This window comes from Gymnodraco acuticeps, unplaced genomic scaffold, assembly GCF_902827175.1.
Source record: "Gymnodraco acuticeps unplaced genomic scaffold, fGymAcu1.1, whole genome shotgun sequence".
NCBI classification, from domain to species: Eukaryota; Metazoa; Chordata; class Actinopteri; order Perciformes; family Bathydraconidae; genus Gymnodraco; species Gymnodraco acuticeps.
In genome coordinates this window covers 129,874-151,063 of record NW_022991216.1, presented here as the reverse complement: position 1 = coordinate 151,063, position 21,190 = coordinate 129,874, and the positions used below count along the sequence as shown (strand labels likewise).

Genomic DNA, 21,190 nt, shown 5'->3' with positions numbered 1-21,190 from the left:
CTGGTCCTAGGTCTACCCCTTGGTCTCTTCCCAGTTGGACGTGCCTGGAACACCTCCCTAGGGAGGCGCCCAGGTGGCATCCTAACTAGGTGCCCGAACCACCTCAACTGGCTCCTTTCGACGCGAAGGAGGAGTGGCTCAACTCCGAGTCCCTCCCTGATGACCGAACTTCTCACCTTATCCCTAAGGGAGACACCAGCCACCCTGCGGAGAAAACCCATCTCGGCCGCTTGTATCCGCGATCTCGTTCTTTCGGTCATGACCCACCCTTCATGACCATAGGTGAGGGTAGGAACGAAAATGGCCCGGTAGACAGAGAGCTTTGCCTTCTGGCTCAGCTCCCTTTTCGTCACAACGGTGCGGTAAAGCGACTGCAGTACCGCTCCCGCTGCTCCGATTCTCCGGCCCATCTCACGCTCCATTGTTCCCTCACTCGAGAACAAGACCCCGAGATACTTGAACTCCTTCACTTGGGGTAAGGACTCATTAAAGAAACAATTGATTGTAAATATTAGATGACTGCCGGATACACACATTAATTATCAACCCTTGTTCAGATGGATTAACAATAACTCTGCCATGCATATGTTACCTGCCGAGTTAATACATAATATGCATTGAATACATTTCAGAGAATAACTAGCATAATGTCATTTAAATGAAAAGTTTGAGTAAGATACTGACACTGTTCAAATTGCCCCACTGTTATGAAGGCTATGATACTGAATCACCTCAAAAGTAAGATCCAAAAAGCATCAGCCTTTGGGGCATCAGCTCATTCGAAGATGTTTCTGCCACCAGAGGAGGACAGAGACCTGCTGCTGTGACGAGCAGCTGCCTGTTAAAACATATAAACACAATACACGTTTTAGGGAAAACTACTCACAAATACTTTGTATAAATGTTAGTTTGAACCCACTTACCCCTGTCTGTCCTTTGGAGAAGTTGGCATGTGCATAAAGGAGCACTGCTATGTCATGATGTCCCGCCTCTAGGGCGATGGACAGGGCTGTGCTGTCATCCTGTAAAAACACAAACACAAATACATTAATAAGTTCTCTGCTGTATATTGCTCATTGATGGTTTTAATGTACAATCTATTCATTTTGCAGCCCTATTATTTGGTAATACAGATGAGCTACATTCTTACCAGCTGCAGTCATTTCATCACATTTCATAGAACTCAAAGCGACCTACAGGCCTCGCATCACAAATCTTGGGATAAAGATGGAGCCTGAACTCGAGCTGGACAGCCAGATCAAGGCAGTAGAAACAGCTTCTTCCACCTCAGGCAGCTAGCCCAAATAAAGCTTTTATAAATAGTGACCTTTTTGAAACGGTAATCCATGCCTTCGTCACCTCCCGCTTGGATTATTGTAATGCACTATATTGGGATAAGTGCGTCCTCCCTTGCTCGCCTGCAGATGGTGCAAAATGCAGCAGCACGGCTACTAACTGGCACACGCAAACACGAACACATGTCCCCCATTTTAGCTTCAATCCGCTGGCTGCCCCTTCATTCGAGGATTCAGTTTTAAACTCTTTTATTTACTTTTAAAGCCCTCAATGGCCCTACCTCTCTGAGCTGTTACACAGCTACACGTCAACTCGCACTCTCAGGTCAGCTGATCAGTTGCTCCTGAGGGTGCCAACAACTAAGTCTAAGCGCAGAGGGGACCGTGCTTTCTCTGCTGCCGCCCCTACACTGTGGAACGACCTGCCCTTGCTCATCAGACAGGCTCCCACACTGTCTGTTTCTAAATCCCGTCTTCAAACCCACCTCTTCTCCTTAGCATTTGGAACCAAGTAAATTGTTGCTTTTATTTGCTTTCAGTGGTCTATTGTTTTTACTATATGGTTGTTTATATGTTTTTATTTTGTAATTGTTACGTTTATTCTGGTTTGTTTTGTGTTTCGTATCTTTTATGTGATTTTATACTTATTTTTATGTTTTGTGAGCTGAGCTGTGTGATTTGATATGTTATGTATCTCTCTGTGCAGCACTTTGGTCTGGAGGTTTTAAAGTGCTTTATAAATAAAGTTGGATTGGATCTACGCCATGCTTACAGGACATATTTTTGGGCTTCAGTATCTTACCCAAAAACACTTCAACACTTCCTCCTGCAGAGGATGGTGATGGAACCACCAACCATTCTGTTGTTAGACAACTATTCTTCCCCCTGAGCCTCCTACATATTCCATTTCATACAATTGATTTGCCTTTGTCTCCTTGATATATTGAATGTTAACTCTGCTTATAATACTACATGGATGTGAAATTTAACACAAAGTGGGAATCCCTTAGTTTCAAAGCTTGAAGCCACCACATTTTTAGAGGCTGCCCGGAGGCGAGGTACTGACTCACATACACTGTCATTCAGGGTGGCATCACAGTGGTCTTGTGCCAGCAGCAGTCTGACGATGTGGGCGTGTCCGTGCTCGCTGGAGCACATGAGCGCCGTGGAGCCCTCGTCATCCTGCAGGTTGACGTCGGCCCCTTGGTCCAGCAGAGCCCGCACCATGTCCGTCCTGCCGTGACTCACAGCCAGCATCAGAGCCGTCTGACCAGCCTGCACGCAGACCACGGGGTCAGACAGGAAACAGGGTTGATGATGCAGAGTTGGCACATGTCAAACATTTCAAATATGGAATCACAGCTTGGTGGTGGAACCATAGAGCTCACACTTTCTCCATTATTCACTAATTGAAGATATACACACATAAAAACATATAGTAATGCTTTATTGCATGGTTCTGCAATTTCCTAAAATTGATCTTGTATATTTTCCTTGATTTTGTAACATGGTACTAATTATGTCTATGCAATACATTGAAATTCATAGCACAGTCCATTGTCTTTATTTCACTTTCACAATTGTTTTAATCCCCTATACCTTCTTTGATGATTCTGCAGGTCCTCAAAAAGTCTTAAACTCAATTGTCTGATAGGAATAAAAAAGTCAAGATCTGTTTTAAATATTTAAAACTAATGCTCTCTTGTTGTCTTTCATGGAATTAGCCACGATGTTTATGAAAACGTGTGAACAAATAAATGCATGAACCTAAAGTAGTTGTAGGACTTATTTTCATTCATTCGCTGCTAACTTCCCTTAATACTTCTGCCCTTTATGACCAAAAACTAGAAATGGGTATTACATGTCCTTCTACGTAGTCTCAAATTGCTCTTGAACTAAACTTTTTGAAACTTGCAGTAACCCTAACAACCTAAAAAAGTATCCAAACACATCCAATTTTATATTATTAACGGGTCAACAACATGCTGTTTTTTTATTTCAGAAGTACCCAGAACAGCATTAGGGCCCATTGAGTGAATCAGCAGGGCCCCACAGCCCCTACCCCTATGAGAGCACTCTGACCTGGCTGGCCTTGGCATTGACGTCTCCTTTTGTGAAGAGCTGCTCCACAACTCTCAGTTCCTCTGGATTCTCCACCGCCGCGAGTGCAGCCAGCATGATGGGCGTGTACCCGGCTTTGTTCTGGTGATCAACGTTACACACCTCTGCAGCCACGGTGGTCAATTGGCGAGAGTAGAAAAAACATAGAGTAAAGCAAAAATAAGTAAGGATGAAAAACTTTTAAAACTTTATTTATTTATTGCTTGTACTCGCAAAATCATTCCTTTATATTGACTACAAAGTTTAAAATTGAAACACTTAGATTGTATCTTCTGATATCGAATGCACACTCATCAAGTGCACAGCCACAACATTACAAATATATTTTAGCCTTGCTCAAAGTGCCCACTCTCTACAGTACATAGTTTACATTTGAACTTGCCTACACGAGCCACATGAAGTGCATCCTGTAAAGCACATCACTAACAATTTCAGAAGAGGTTCAATTAAAGTTATTTTGTTACCATCATACAAAGTACATGGTCATTTGAGTATTTTATGCAACATAATAACAATCTCTAATCATGCTTTTGAAATGTTCAAAAATAACATTGTATATTTTGTAACAGTGGGTTAGTGTTTAGTTTGAGTTTGCTGATTGTTATGCTCCCATTCAACCATACAGAGGAAGGATCAATCTCTTTTGAAAAATGTAGCAAAGCTTTTTGATAAAAATAAGTAAAAATGCTATATCCCCTCCATCAGAAGTGGATTTCTAAAGTACATCTTCGTATCTGTCGTAAATATTATTATTTTCAAAACAGATTTAATGGTAAAACCCAACATATTTTGTCGCTGGAATGTATTTCCTTCATACTGTTGGAAAAAATCTATTATCCTTATTACCCTTTGGAGTTTGAAAAGTGTGCATCTGGGATAGGAAATAGCATTAAGATATACAAACAATTTCCTTATTTTAAGTCATTATTGTGAAAATGTGAGCTTATTTGACTAATTTGTTGTATAAAAAACACCATATGATGCACTCACTGATTCACTCAATGTAACCTAATTGCTCCCGCTATTAGGGAGCATACTGTATATACACAGAACCAGAGCACTAATGCACAATGTTGTAAGAAAACACAACACCCTCTACATTTCTGTACCTGCATCAAGCAATTTCTTGACAATTGCAAAGTGGGAGTGGGACACACTGTAGTGCAGAGCTGTGTTTCCATTGCCGTCAGCCATGTTAGCTATATGTTGCAATACTGAAGGTGAAATGACCCGAAATGCAGACAAGTAATCATCCATTGAGTCAGGAGTGGCTGACTTTTGGCTGGATACAGAAAACCACTCTTGCTCGATTGTTTGTAGACAGTCATGCTGCAAAAGGACACAAAAATACATGAATGTGTTATTTGCTACTATAAAAGTCCATCAGTCCATCCATCTTCTCCCGCTTATCCGTGGTCGGGTCGCAGGGGGTAGCAGTTCCAGCAGAGAGCCCCAAACTTTCCTTAACCTGGCCACATCAAAACTATAAAAGTCACCATAACTTAAAGTACTTTGAAGATAAAGGAGAATCTTCTTCTTACAAGAATGTAAGAGAAATAACGTTGAACTTCATTCTCTCTATTTGTTTACCAAATGATCCTGGCAGCAAGGAGCCTCTTTTACTCCTTTCAAAAATGTCATTCCTTTCAAGCGCGAGAAAAATGTAATAACAGAAAATGACAGAGCCGACACATTCCTGTGCCTTTTCTATCCAATGCAAAAGCCATTTCTTTTTTTAAATAGTATGCTTGAACACACCCCGCCTTAGCATATCTCCGCAGCCATGCAGTGACATTCAATTCAACATGCACACACATTCATACACACATGTACATATAGTGACCTTCAATGGCCCTCAAGCTGAATATACTGAACCAAACATACCAATTCTCTGCTGGATAATGGTGGGTCATCACTCAGGTGCATCTTCAAGGCTTGACAAGCAGAAAACATCTTTTCACTTAACTTACACCTGAAAGGAATAAAGGCTAAATGTTACACAGTGTGAGTTCAGACCTGAGCAGAACCCTTAAAGGTTTGACTGACATGTGCACAATGCTGAACAATATTGTTGTACTGAGATTTTTGGGCTTTAAATCATTACCTCTGTGAATGTGGTGTTGGAGTCCCTTTTGACCCCTTGTTGGAACCACCTTTGCCCTTCCTTCCTTGCGTTCCATCTTGAGATGTTTCCCTTGAATTTTTGTTTCCCCTCTTTTCCACTTCCTCAGAGTTTGCATGCTCACTGGCACAACATTCGTAAGAAGACATGGGATCCAATCTAAGGGCAAAACACGGGATTCAATACATAACTATGCTATTATACTTATGTCTTCAACAGTTTTGACATTAGATGATTACCCTGTGGTCACCCTCATGAATTTCATGCTCTTCCTGGTGCTGCTACAACCCTGGTCGCCATTTCGTTTCTTCATTACAGACCGCACACCGGGATAAGATGACCTGTCTAGAAACAATCAAAATCTTTACACACACAATTATTATTGTGTCATATGCACTGTATTTTATCAAGTACTCCAAAGACGCAGATATCCCCTAGGCCAATCGAGGAAGGACGTACTGAGGATAATCATCATGCTTAATAGTTTCTTACCAATCTGAAGGCCTCATTTTAAAAAGGGAAAGTTTCCTCTATAAACAGATGCTCCTACGATATCACTCTATTTTAGACCCACTGCCACAGACTGGTATGTGGTACGAGACGCCCTCCAAAACCAGATATCATTCCACACATTACAAGAGTATACCTCAAAAAGTAAACACGCAGCGCCAAAGGCAGCCACTTCCTCTAAACCTAAATTAAGTTTAGAGTGGGCCTCGGGAGCTTCTTTCACACAGACATATGCTTCCCCACCCAATGTTTACTGTCTTCATGTGTAGATTACCTTTATAACACATAGACACAGACATGTGCATGTTTACCTTGCAGATTAGAGGATGCCTGTTGTTCCAACATCTGTATCATTCTTTTCACCTCTGAATTAGTGTCACTCTGTTGGCAGAATCCTGGGTTTGCTTGGTCCCACATGGAAGACTCATCTAAGAGTGGAGATGGACATTGAAACTCTCCGCTGACTGCAACAGAGAAAGAGTGTAATGTTGATGCTTTTTAATAGTTCCAGAACAATGATACAAACATTAAAAACGTTTATGTTATTATAAAATAGTGAAACAAAGTAACTAAAAGGTGTTTTTGGCCAGTAGTGCCACACTGTTGTAATCAGGTGGTACACAGGATGTGATAGACTTTCGTGATCAGGATTACAATAATTCAAAGGTTTGGAAAGCTATATGGTGTGCCTTGGTTTAATGCTATTTCACTGACCTGTTGGCAGTAAGATGTGATTAAATGAGGAGGATATGCACAATGCTTTTTTGGTCAGATACATTAGCAAAAACATCTGCAATGTTACCTGATGGCTGAGGACCTAAAGGATGGACTTCTGTTTCTCCTTGTGCTGCAGTTTCGTTATTGCAGGACAGCTTGGAGTTGGCACTTCCTTGGCTACTGGGTTGTGGGACAAATCCTTCTCTCCTCTGAGGTTGGCCATCAGTCAGCAGGTCCCCATGCTCCCTGAGAAGCCATTGCATCTTCTCTATGTAATGGTTCAGCTCGGGGCCCCACTGAGACTGTGAAGATCTCTGGATCATCTGGCCAGGTGCACTGCATGAGACAGACAGATCCTGTATCCTCCCCTCCCCTACACCAATGCTCCTTGTCTTAATGGGGTCAGGTAGATAAGAGGGTCCAGAGGCCATATTCCGGGTTTTCAGCCCAATCAGGAAATGATCATTAATGTTTGTAAATCCAACACCAGCGTCTCGGGTTAACTTGGCGGCAGTCCCTGTTGTTTGGTTTAAGGCACTTCCTTGTATATTTTCAGTTCCTACACCAATAGTGCGGGTCTCTGGGGTACATTTGATGTCTTTGACCCTGTTGCCTACTGACACTGTCCTAGTAAAAGTCTGAGTGGTGTTGGTGTGCTTGTCTTGGGTACTTAAGACAGTATTAGTGCTGGAGTCCGTGTTAAAGGCATGGCTGGTGTTGGTAAAGCGAGACACTGAACTGGATTCTGTGTTGGTACGCTGACAAGCTGTCTGAGGTGATGCCATGACTCCCAGATCTACTCCTCTGACTTGATCTGTGGAAATACCTTGAGACACAACTTCCTTTGCCTCGCTGACTATCACATCAACAGAACAGTCCCCACACCCCACTGAACGATACTTAATCTGACTTTTCTTAGAACCCAGATTCTCCACTGGTATCTCAGTGTTGGTTTCTGCATCACATAACTTTATCGCATTTCCAACTCCCTGTGTGTTGGTAGAAATGTGGATCCCCACACCCTTTTCCATAGTCTCCACCCGCTCCCTGACCTCCCAGTGGCTCATGGGTTCATCTGGTCCTGTACAAACACTCTTAAGCTCAGGCCCGTAACAAGATACTCCCACAGTCTTCACCTCTGTTTCCTTCCCTGTGCTGGCATCTTGGAGCTCTGTGTGATTTCCCACACCCTGGCTTGTGGTGTGGGGCCTTGCCTCAATGCTTTTGCTCTCAGTGCATGGTCTTGCAGAGCAGGCTTTATCAGCTCGGTTCCTTGCTCCTGCAGCATGAAGCTCCAGTTTCAGACGACTCATCTCTGTCTCAAGAGCTGATTCCTTCAACTCTGCTTCCATGTAACACATTCTCTCCTTCAAGGCACCAATTAAAAATTGTTGAGCATCAATCTCTGCTTCCCGTTCTGTGTATAGTCCAAGATTCTCTTCCGTCACTTCTGTTGCAATTGACCTCGTCTGTACCTGATCAGTGTTCACATATTTGTTTTCTTTAGTTGGTTTGGACAGGGTGATATCTATATCTTTATCAGTTACAGCTGCGACTGACTTGATAGCATTGTCATGTAGAGAGATTTGGCCTTTTCCATGCATTGTTTGCAAATGTTTGTCCTTGATGGTTCTTTCCAATGCCTGCATCTCTTCAGTCAATTGCCTGAACTCCTTAAAATTGGTGTGATCATTTCTCAATAATTCCTCAAGTTCTGTATTAATCGTGGTCTCAATGTCAGACTTTTCCATGCTATCGGCTCTCTTCCAGATCACACAATTGATGCCCTCGTTGTCACCTTGGTTCTTGAGCTGAGAGACCAGTTGCCTCTTCTCCTCCTGGAGGACTGAGATGTTTACCTGGAGGATAGGGATGATTGTCACCTGCTCCTCCAGCTCCTTCAGCCTCTGCAGAGCTACCACCATCTGGTCACGAACATGCTGCAGGTGCATGGGGCCGAGACCTGTCGCTGGTGTGGTTCTGCCAGAGCTCTGTGGACTCTGTCTTAAGCATCCTGTGCTGCCTCTACTGCCTAAGGACGAGCTAAGGTGGACATGCATATCACCTCCAGTGCTAGTGGGCTTGTTCCCATTGATGTTCAGGTTATATGCACCCAGGCCAGTGAAGGGGGAGAGAGACCCATGGGAGCTTACCCCTCCAAAGCTGGCCAATCGTCGACGGGGTTGGGGCTGAGGTGGAAGCTGTGTCTTAACCTCCTGTTCCAAGTGTTTTAAGGTCTCCATAATGGCATCTCCCACTACAGGGCGTTGTTTTTGTGAAGGAAAAGATCTTGCAGCCGGCTGAGGCTTTGACTCTACCTGAGAGGTAGTGGGTCCTTCACCCCGTGAGGGTTTGTTATCCAATGAGGAACCATGTGGTGGAGGAAGAGGAGGTCGACGGCTGGTTGTAGATGACATGCCCAGTAGTCTTGTATGATCACTGCAAGATGATGACAATGATTCTGCAGAATACCACTGGCTGGATGAAGCGTTGGATAATTTTTCTGCATTGTTGATGGCCACTTTTGGCCTCCTTTTAAGGCTTAGCCGCTTAATGTTGGCGTTGTTTTGGAAATGGTCCACACACTTGATGTAGTCCAAGTCCGGATGATAACTGTAGTCAATGCCCAGGCAGTTAGGAGCACACTCTTCAGTGCTTTGACCTGTGATTTAAAAATAAGTTAAAAACATTTCCTGCTTTGTGTCTTTAGTTTTTTTTAAAGTAAGTTTTAAAATAGACAATGCATTTACAACTGCAAAACTACTTATAATAAAGTTGGTAATTGTTTTAACTCCCAATAGTAGGAAACACAACAATGTTTTATTAAAAATACACTTACTACTTAAAAAGCTTAATGCTATACAGTATACTTCTCCCCTTACTTTATTTTTCTTTACTTACCTCAGTATTATATTTTCAAAAGCAACCATCGAGCGAGTCTAAAGCCTTCCTTCTATCACCTCGAGATGTTTTTGAATATAAACTCTCTGAGCCTGTCCCACAAGAAGAGGAGGGACAGACGAGGAACTTCTAATTTTGTAGACGCTCTGTTTTCAGTAGTCATTTCTCTCTAAATGGTATGTCTCTCTACATAGACTGAACCCGCTCTATAATTACAATTCAACTCTCCCTCAAAAAGCCTGACCAGACTCTTGGCAGGTTTTCTCAACCACAGACATCTTCCAAATATTTCAGCAAGTAAACATACAAAAATGAACAGAAATCTTTTGCGCTTGAAACAGGTAAAAATGCATATACAATACAATATTTGTTCTTTCTAGTTGAGAGGACTATGTGTTATAGTGTCTTTTAGATTTTTTTATTCCAATACAACTCATTCAAATAATAGGAATAATTTGTTGTGTGCATTACGAATAACATAAAACTTAGGAAATTCACATAGAGAATTAGAAATCATTCTATTTTGAAATTAGTAATAATAGTTACCTGACACATTTCTCCAAATGTAACTGCCTTGAGCCATTTGTGTGATTCACAAAGTATCAAAAATGAAGGGATCCTTTTATATCCAGCTTGGAATTTGAATACATCTGCATAAAAGAAAATACGCAGGTTAAGCATGCTTCACTTCTTGATAATTAGCTTTTCCTGTACATGTATTGTCCTACTGCTTCCCTCATTCAATCTCTCTGTCTCTCCCAGCCTGAGTCCAGCAGTCAATAACAGCTTCCATTACAATGCTTACATATAGGAAATGCAATACCAGGCCATGACACATTATAGTTAATTCTGCAAAAAGTACAGTGAGACAAGGGCTAAGCCTTAGTGCACAACAGCGACTCATCGCATTACAATGCCATATCATTTTCTCATCAGTAAGCATACCTTCAGTTCTCAGCACATTGAGGTTTTAAAGAGAGCTACTAATAGTTTTGAAAATAAGATACCATGAGATAGGCAAATATAAATTAGGTTGTTCCAGCAGCAAAAGCATTACGATTCAACATAAAATATAATAAAAATAGAGCTAGAATGTCACTGTATATAAAGAATGTATACAATTATCTTAGAATACACTGCTGTCAACATCACTATGGTTTCAGTTCCTGCTTTTTCATCCGGTTATCAGTACCAGTCTTCTTCAATTAAACATGAACACTGACATATAACGTTAAGAATATGCATATTATGTGTCAGTAAATAAATTCCCACTTCACATGGAAATCAGGCTGTCTCCACACTGGCATTTTAATCTGAAGCCTGAATGAACACATGACATCAAGCCTCAGGCAATAAATCCAATATGTTTTAACAAGCTCTATTTGGATGCAGCCACAGTGACCGAAAGTACTATTTCTGCTGCTCTCATGTTATAGAGTGACTTGGGAAAACTCATTGTAGGGAAGCAGATTGAAGTTTGCAGCTAAAGAGACAGAATACATGCTTGGAAAAACAGAACTTGGAACAAACGGATGAGGTACGAGTGGATGAGAAGGATAAAGAAAGACACAAAAAGAAATAGTATATTAGAAGTATATTTTAAGGCTTTCGGAGTCCAAATTCTCATTACATCATTAATTTACTAACCTAAAATCTCATTAAGTACTTAACTTGGGTTACATTCATTGGTATGCAGTCAAATAGTGTCGTGCAAAATAGGGTTTAGCAAATACAGTATTATTTTCAAACCAATCTTTTCTTTGTCTTGTGAATAACTAGATACAAAAATAAGTGTGTCCCGGCCAAAACAAGCAGAAATAACAAAGGCCTCACAAAGTTTGACTGCAAAAACCTTAAAGGTCCCATGTCATGCTTTTCCGGTTATTACCCGTCCCCTTGTGTGTTATGAAGGTTTGTAAGCATGTAAACGGTCTGCAGAGTCACAAACCCTCAAAGTACACCCTGTAAAACTCTAACACAGAAAAGACCTGTCTATGCTGCCCAAGAACGCCTCATTGGAGATTTCTCTTTTTCTTCCTGGGTACAGTGATGTGTCCATTCCCAAATGGACCCATTGGTCCAAATGTACTGTACCAATCCGTGGAGCTCCTCACACACACACACTCTCTCAGCGGCGAAACTGTGACGCACTTACACTGTAGGTGCGTCGCGTTTGTGGGTTCGGGTGGGGGGGTGCGGGTGCTAGTGGAGCCTCGCAGATGGGGGTGCTGCAGCCCCCTCAACACCCCCCCTTCCCGCGTCCATTCGCGATGTCTCGCTGTCTTGCAGAACCCACGCAGCAAGCAGGAAATGAACCCAGCTCACACTGTCCGCTCCTCACAGCAACGAGCCACGCAACGTCCCGCCAACACGGCACCCAGAGCCCACGCAGCATTCTCATCTGTTTGTCATTACTGGTGTCATTTTCTGGTTGCTAACAAACGCCATTGTAACATATAATCACTGATGTTCCACTGTAACGGTGGTGGACTCATCAGAACAGAGTGGGCGAGCTGACCAATCAGAGCACAGTGGGCTCACAGGGAGGGGGGGGGCAGGAGCTCCAGCAAGCCATGGACAGAGAGTGAATACACATACTATACAGAGATGCTGCATGAGAAACCAATGTGAGTTTGGAAAATTGCACAATATAATCTATTCTAGTAGACCTCAACAATGGAATTATGATCAGTAGAAATGGCCATGACATGGGACCTTTAATGTCACATACATTGATAGTAGGGATGGTCAGACACGCATTTTGATGGGACCCACACAAGAGCAAAACAGTAGTGTATACAGTAAGAAAGAAACACCCAGTGTACACACAATATATCCTTGGATCATTGGACGTGGGGGATCGCCGTTCCCCCACTTTTTTGAAGGATGATTTTTTGAATAGTCGAATAAATATAAAATCATTGCCAGTGTTATCAGTTGCAAGTGTGTATTTGTTGTAATAATGATGAAAACATAATGCATTTCAATTTCACAGTAATTATAATAAAAACGTAGCTCAAGCATTTATGCAACTTCATTTTAAGTGTGTGTGTGTGAGGGGCAGCACCATGTGTGTGTGTGTGTGTGTGTGTGTGTAGGGTTGGTGACCAGAGGCCTGTACTACGAAGCCGGTTCAACCTAACCTGGATATGTTTGAGTTAGCCGGTTTACCTAATCCAAAACAAACGCGCTCTCGCTAAACTGTCCTACGACGCTGGTTATCAACTCGTTAACTCAAGCCAGCTTTGACCTATCTAGTTAGGTGTGCGTTCACATGAAAGGGGTGGTATTTGGAGCATTCGACCAATCACAAACATGGACAAGCGTACTGACAGCGCAGCGCGTCATACTTCCTGAATGAAAAGTCAACTATAATTAGACAAATATGAAGACGTTAAACTTTAAACATCCATGACTTAACCACTTTATCCAGGATAAAAGCCACATAGCCACCTGCAAGGTGAATACAGCTGGTAAAAGAAAAAGTGTTTGAATGCGTACATTAACAGGTTTATGATATCACTGATCTGACTTTAATTACATTTGACTCGAGTGTTTCGTCAACTTAATGTGTTGCTTCAAATAATACTTCTGCATACAGTATGTGACACTGTGAGTGTTGCATGGCCAGATACGGCTCAGCTGACTCAGATAAGGAGATATATGATACATTATAATGTGATGTGATATGAATGATAATGTCCACAGTACATGACCGTTACATAAATGATATGTGTGTAATGTGTATTTGTAAAGCTCTTTGAGCATCTGAAAAAGCGCTATAATAAATGTAAGGAATTATTATAATGGGACATATCGACGTCTGCACTCAGTGCCACGGACTGTATACGTAATGTTACTTTGATCCGGTTACTTATGTTGTGGCACATATTTAAGTAAGCTTTCTTAATGCTAATGTTATAATAGTCAGATTGCTCTGAAGATGGGAGGTGATATTCTATTCATTTTCACGTTCACACAGTCGGTGATTTTTGCCGGCCGTCTTTCCTGCAACGGCAGTCTAAACTGTATTTCCTTTCTCCTGTAATATGACTTGATCGCTTTCAACTCTGCACACTGAGCTCTGATTGGTCAGCAGGCGGTGCTGTCGCCTAAGAGAAGAAATAAGTTTAAAAAAACTCCTTGGTTGAACTGGTGAAGATATTTCCATTAAGAAGTCAAGAAAACATTGATTTGCCTAGAAGGGTCAAAAGTCCACGACAGACCGTCTCCGGTCTTGCGGAATAGAGAGGCGAAGTCCCTCCCTCTCCGGGGGAACCTCCATGGGACCTTATTTCGGAAAAAGTATGCATTGAAGTTAATGGCGAGAGAAAGATTATCTTTCGATCCCGTTTGAATTTTACCACGAATTACACATATGATGTTTGTCAATTTAAAAGATAATTTTGCAAGTCAAAAAAATGTGTCGTAAAACTGTGAAGTTACACTTTTTTTTGTGTGAAACCGTTCAATTAACTACATCTCCCGTCTCGCACCACACACCAAGACGACCGTCACATTGGCACATTTCACTTCTTTCTTTCAGAATGAGGCAGAAAGTATTAAAAGAGGTGAAAATCACTCCAAGTCTGGGCATGTTGAGAGCTGTACATACACAACACATGGATGTATAATAAGAACTGGATACAGCGTGGGAGGCGGGGCCTCATTCATTCCTATGAGAGTTGCTCATTCGCGCATGATGACAAAATGGCCCAACTTTTGAGAGAGTGAAACGTCACAGATTACCCAGCATGCCTGAGAAGTACCCGTATGTGCGCTCATAGCGCATGTGCAACTTTAACCAAAATGCTCGTTCACATCAAGCACGTCAATTTGCGTACACGTAACAGCACCGCGCGTTCATGACAGCATGGTAATGGATTGATTTCATATTAACGAGGCGGCAGTTAGCAGCTAGCGGCTAGCTAGTAATTATGCTAATGTACACATCAATCGTTATGTACTTATATTACGCTGTAACAGGATCTAGTGATATCCAACAGAGCTTCATTTAGCATGAAATAATTATTGCACTGTATATATATATATATATATATATTTATACACAGTGCAATAAGCTTGTTAGTGCAATAAGAAGCTACAGGGACGTTAATCTACGTCGGTAATATTAACTTTATTTAATACAACATTTACGGTACAACATTTACATCATACAGCCCATGTAGTAGGCTATAATATTTTACAAATGATGAATTACAGCAAACATGTGCAATATCCATTATAACAGCTCCGTGGGCTGGCAGTAAGGTGATATGGTCCGTTCTTATTGTGCATCCATGGGTAAAGATAAACGCATGTAGTGCTGAACACGTATGAACGTGCCGGGCGGCGCGGTCCCGTGGGTTAGATGCGCGTTCATAATGCAGAGGGAAATAACTCTCAGAATCAGGACCGTTTCTAGCTTTTTGGGAGCCCTATGCAAGATGCTGTTTGGGGGCCCTAGTCTTTACAGTTTTTTCACTACAATGGGGGAATTCCGAAGCCTTTAAGACAGGGGTGCCCAACCTTTTTTGAACCAAGAGCTACTTTAAAGTTGCCAGTCTGCCGAGATCTACCAGTCCAAATAGAGAGGGGGGGGGAGCTGCTAGCGAAAATTATGCCATTTAAAAACATAAACGACCGTCAGCTAATCGAACCGGCCCTTGACGACCGGCCGTTCTGTGATTCTCCAGATTCTACAGATGGCCAGTCCACGGAGGGTGGAAAATACATACCTGAAGTAAACAAAGACGTGCAACGGGAAGGTGTTCCCACGGGAAATAAAACTTAAAATATTAAATTAATCAATCTCATCTCTTAAAATTCACAAATTATTATGAATTAAACATTCACAAACTTATAATTATGTATTCACATTAACTCTGTTACATATGCACGCAACGAACAGAAGAGCGTAGGGCAGAATTAGGAGGGAATTCCGTCTCATAGCGTTTGTGCACCGTTTTGAAATGCTCTAAATTACCCTTCTTCGGTAAAGCCACGCTCGCATTGCAGATGAGACAGATGGACTTTGAATTGGAATAGATACAAAAATATAATCATCCTCCAGTGAAAATGATAATGATTTTTATGCTTCTGCCATAATTGCGGTCTTGTGTGTGTGCGGACTGTCACTCCTGTTGACACGGACAACTTCAGCTAACTAGTGCCCACCAGCCACGCCCCGACACATGGGGTCACACCAATCACAAAGCTTTGATGCGTTCAAGTGCATTATTCTGGCACAGGAAGATTATGTTATAGGACATTAACGATAAAACAGAATATTGTTGTTCTATTTTTAGACACATCTCGCGATCGACTGGGAATCTCCCGACTTGGGCACCCCTGCTTTAAGATGATCTGTGGAGATGCATCAATCTGAAAATAGGCTAATTTCACGAAAACCAAGCAATTGAAACTTACAACAATTTATATTAAAAAGGTAAACATTAAGGCTCCGCTATGCAGGGCCGTCCCCCCCACAGGCCGATCATGCAGACTGCGTGGGGCCTCACCTTGCGGAGGGGGCCTCATCTTGCATAGGGTGCCTCAACTGATCAGAAAATGCGGCGCACCTATGAGCTTGCGGCGCAATTAGTGTGGCGCGGGCACGGTTTCGCCGCTGCGAGGCTCCACTAGCCCCCCCCCGTTGACACTCGCGAAACAGAGGGCCTCATCATATAACTTTGCGGGGGGCCTCATGTTGACCAGGGACAATAAAGACGGCTAATTTGAATTCTCCCCAAATATATTGAGGCTGAACCTGAACTTTCAGCTTGGGGGCCCCCCAGTGGCCGCAGGGGCCCTATGCATCTGTATAGTCCGCCTATAGGAAGAAACGGCCCTGCTCAGAATAACGTTATTAGCAAATTAGTACAACTTGAGGAACGAATGTTTTTAATAAGGGCTATACAAGTGTTCATACTGGGTTGTTTATTTAGTTTAAAAAAATTATCCAACGAGTTACAGACCACTCTTTCCCAATGTAAGTCAATGGGAAAAAGTGTTTCCGGGCCCAGCAACCTAAAGGAAGTGTAGTACCACCGTTTGGCCACAACAAATATTCTCATCAGACTCCGGCGCACTTCCTGGGGGCTTGACACAACAGGGGAGTTAGTCGGTTCCGTAAGAGCCAGCATGCGGGACCGGGATTCTGGGATTTGTAGTCTTTCTAGTTGCGTATTTTTCATAGTGTTATATTTCAATAGTTTTACGACAAAATGTTACTTTTTTGACATGGAAATTATTTTTTAAGATTGACAAACATCATATGTGGAATTCGTGGCACAATTCAAACAGGATCGAAAGATACGTTTTCTCTCTCCATTGACTTCAATACATATTTCTTTCCGAAAAAAGGTCCCATGGAGGTCCCTGGAAGGGGAGGGACTTCGTCCTCTCCAAAAATATTCTCCCCCCCTCCCCCACTGCAGGCGGTCAAGATGTCTTCATTTTCATTTCGCTTGGGAATTTCAATCCACCAAAGCTTTACTCAATGTTTGACACTCGGAGAACCTGCTGAAACAGGTATGTACGCTATTCCTAAAAAATATAAATTACACTGATTAAGTCGAAAATGACTTAATGACCCAACATTTACCCACACTGAAATTAGCTATAGGCTTAAAATTGCTTAAGCCTGACGCCTTGTGGTCACGGTGAGATAAGATAAACTTTAACAATGATATCATCATTTTACAAAATGCTTTCTTTGCGGTGAACGGAATACTCTATATTGTTTTTCTGTTTAATTTTGGAAGTTAGCATGCATTCACCTGTTAGCCTACGTTAGCTAGCTAACACAGTGATGGGATGCCACTTACCTTTGCAGGGGAAGTTAACAACAGGTTAGGGTGATGAGAGAAGATAAACATAATGTGACAAAGTATCAGTTGCAAAAGTCGGGTAGCATTTTTAAGACATAAATGCGAAAGCGAGGATATTTGTTCTTCTCTTTTCTTCTTTATTTCTGCTTTGGCTGTGAAACTAAATAAGTTTGCAGCAGTGGGACAGCTACTGCGCATGTGCGGAGCGCTGTCACCATGCACAGCAGGCTCCTGGGAGTCAGGTGATGAAAACTCCTCAGTGAATTATTAATGATGGCTTTCCTTCTATTGAATCGATTACACAGCTACACACTATCATTTTGTCTCCATTGTCGCTGAGGCATATTTTTTAAAACTTTCTGCAGGCTTCCCTCCAGGAGAAGGGCTGCTTCTGTTTTGGCTAAATGTAGTCTAAATACATAATTCAACTTTTTTAGAATATCATATGCATTATGTATTAATAAACTCACCCAAATGCTTACGCTCTTACTATATACTTAGATATATTTTATAATTTTTCAATAATGTTTACCTTTTCTTCTTGAAGCTATCATGGATTCATTCCTCTTACTGTATGACTACAAATGGAAATCAAGTTGATCAATCTCACATCGTGTAGTAGTAGTAAACCTAGATCTTAGGGGACCTAGGGGAAGTGGAAAGTGACTGTCTTTATTTGCAGAGGATTACAAAACTGAACTTCATTTAGTTACCTGCAGGAACTTGCCTGATCCCTAAAATTGGATCTTTTATAAGCTGCACAGCGACATCATGTGGACACAGTAAAGAAATACATTCATTAGACCATTCATAGTCTACCACATTATTTATTGTAAAGTGTGTTGGGTTTAACTAGTAAAATAGTACATATAGTGTGACTTCTGTTTCGTTATAAACAAAAAAGTATAGCTTTCTTATTGAACTGTTTTGGATGTGGGACTCATTACACCAGCTTCTGTTGTGTGATTGTTGTAGCTCTCACATACTGGTCAAGATTGTTATCATTACCTGAAAGAGCTGTGGTTGGTGTGTGATTCTCCGTCATTCATGACCTCATAGTTGTGGCGAGGACCATGCCTGGTATTAAGTTAAGTTCAATGTTCAACTGCAGCTTTCTGTTCTGCAACAGCCCTCTGGTATATGTAATCTAAGCCTATGTTTTATGTGAAGTAATTGCATGGAACATGTGAATACAATACAGACAGACAGTCAGAAACGACATAGACAACATGCACCACCACCACCTCTGAATGTGGCTGTCTATGTTTTGATCAGCACATGTAGTATTAAAGGGGTTGTATAAAACCAGGTAGGGTAGACAAAGACAGTGAGTCCCATGATTTTGAACTTTACCCTTCTTCAGAATCACGCAGGGAAGGAATGTTTTGAGAAGCTATGGTAGTGTATTCAGAGTGCTGAGTTAGTCATGTCCAGTACAAGCTGTGCACCACTTTTTCTAAAAAGGTGTTTTTGCGAGGAACCTTTGTTGTGTTAGTGTCTGTTTATGTTGAGCTAAAGTCTGTTAAATTAGCTAAATAAATCAAGTTATTGGCTTGGCACCTGTAAAAATAGCATTCAAGGAATTATATGAAAAGCATGGAGCTTTTGTTGATAGTCTAGCTCAGGTGTAACCAACAGATCGATTGCGATCGACTGGTCGATCTTCAAAGCCTTCACTGTCGATCCCTAGCATTTAAAAAAAAAATATATATATATTTTCCAAAAAACAAAACAAAATTCCAAAAAATGTTCATGCTCTGGTTGGTTGGTTGTTTAAACAAACTTTTTAGAGCTAGCTCTGGCTTGTTGATTTGAATCACACACAGGTCATTTTACAAACTCCAATTGGTTATTAGATATGTTGACGTCTATGAATTGCTGCATGCAATTATGGGTGGGGTTAAATAAATCTTATTTTAACGGTCATCTTGAGGAGTAATTTAAACTGTACCAAGTTCTGCTAATCTTTAACCAACATCGATATGGCTGAGGGTCCGGCGAAAAATAAATCAAAAACGTATTATTTCCACCCGGAATGGGAGCATGAATTTATTTTCACATCAGCGAAAGAGAAGACTATAATGCCTCATATGCCAACGGGGCAACCTGGAGCGCCATCATGCGAGCACCGGTAAATTCTCATATCCACTCAACAGCGCATTAAGAACCAAAATAATTGATGAACTGAAAAGAGGACTAAAAGCACAGCAGTCGCTTTTCATCGCGCCTACAGCAAAGAGCAATGCAGCTACAGAAACGTCCCTCCGGATTGATTAGCCATATTTTGGCTCAGCACAAAAAAACATTTACGGATGGTGAGATGATTAAAGAAGCAATGAGCGCCACAGCTGACGTCTTGTTTGCGGATTTCAAAAACAAAGAGGACATAAAAGCAAGGATAAAAAGTGTCCCACTTGGTGCACCTACTGTAGCCAGAAGAGTCCAGTCATTGTCCGAAGATGTATCCCAGCAAGTATTAAAATACTTGTCTCTCTCGGAATACTTTTCAGTTCAATTTGACGAGTCTACCGATGCCACAGACACATCCCAGCTAGGTGTGTTTGTCCGGATGGTTTTCATGGATTTTTCTGTCAAGGAGGCCTTTCATGCCCTTATCCCATTGAAAGAAAGAACCAGGGGTGAGGATGTGTACAAGGCATTCAAGGACTATGTTCGTGAGTACAAGATTCCCATTCATAAAATAGTGTCCTTCACAACCGATGGGGCACCAGCGATGCTCGGTGTTCGTTCAGGATTTGTTGCGCTGTGCAGAAAAGACCCAGACTTTCCACCATTTGTAAACTATCACTGTGTGATACATCAACAGGCATTGGCAGCTAAAGCAATTGACATGTCGCATGTATTGAATGTTGTTGTTAAGATTGTCAACTAAATTCGCGCAAAAGCACTCCAGCACCGGCTATTTAAGTCTTTATTGGACGAGCTGGACTCTGTGTATGGAGATTTGATCCTTCACGCAGATGTAAGGTGGCTCAGTCGGGGCAAGGTGCTCCAGCGTTTTCTGGATTTGCTGCCAGAGATCATCAGTTTTCTGAAGTCGAGGAACGAGGAGTATGAGCAGCTGTCCGACGATACTTGGTTATTGGACTTGGGGTTCCTTACCGATCTGACTGCAAAACTCAATGACCTTAACCGATAATTGCAAGGGAAAGACCGAGAGCTTGGTCACATGATTAGCGCAGTGGAGGCATTCAAAGTGAAGTTCAGTTTGTGGACCACTCAGTTAAGACGAGGCTGACACACGTTTTGTATCAAACCCTTTCCTCAGCGTTGACATTTAACAGCTGTCAGCTAAAATGCAGGAGGTGTTTACATTACCTATGGGTGTTGACATGGAGATCATTGAAATGCAAAGCGACATTGAATTGAAGGCCAGAGCAAGAGATCAGGACTTTTGGTCACTCGTGAGTTGAGAGAGGTATCCACTGATTGTGTCATGTGCGCTTAAACTGAAGGCCTACTTTGGCTCCACATACTTATGTGAAACGGCCTTTTCACAAATGAAAATAATTAAATCCAAGTATAGAACTCGTAAGACTGACGCGCATCTTACTGACTGCCTCCGGCTGGCCATCACTAACTATCAGCCAGATTTCAAAAGGCTTACAGATAATGTGCAGTCACAGCAGTCTCATTAAAGGCAGGCTGATAGAGCAACTTGAGCATTGAAA

At 41.9% G+C, this 21,190-nt stretch overlaps 1 protein-coding gene across 3 annotated transcripts; it reads right to left on the bottom strand.

Annotated features, from left to right (window-relative positions):
• Window positions 1-397: 397 nt before the first annotated feature.
• LOC117561483 (KN motif and ankyrin repeat domain-containing protein 1-like) lies at window positions 398-21,035 on the bottom strand. 3 transcript variants are annotated; one of them, XM_034238932.1, is made up of 12 exons: window positions 19,926-21,035; window positions 10,213-10,316; window positions 6,851-9,427; window positions 6,360-6,512; window positions 5,778-5,883; window positions 5,521-5,697; window positions 5,301-5,388; window positions 4,526-4,745; window positions 3,378-3,520; window positions 2,370-2,570; window positions 924-1,022; window positions 776-838 (listed from the first exon to the last, which is right to left on the bottom strand). In XM_034238932.1, the coding sequence occupies exons 2-12, from the start codon at window positions 10,247-10,249 to the stop codon at window positions 776-778; spliced, it is 3,864 nt and encodes a 1,287-aa protein (XP_034094823.1). In that variant the 5' UTR covers window positions 10,250-10,316; window positions 19,926-21,035. The 3 variants fall into 3 exon arrangements, with proteins under 3 accessions (XP_034094824.1, XP_034094823.1, XP_034094825.1); XM_034238933.1 differs by lacking the exon at window positions 19,926-21,035 and having other exon boundaries at window positions 398-838; window positions 10,213-10,249; XM_034238934.1 differs by lacking the exon at window positions 776-838 and having other exon boundaries at window positions 927-1,022; window positions 2,366-2,570.
• Window positions 21,036-21,190: the final 155 nt, after the last annotated feature.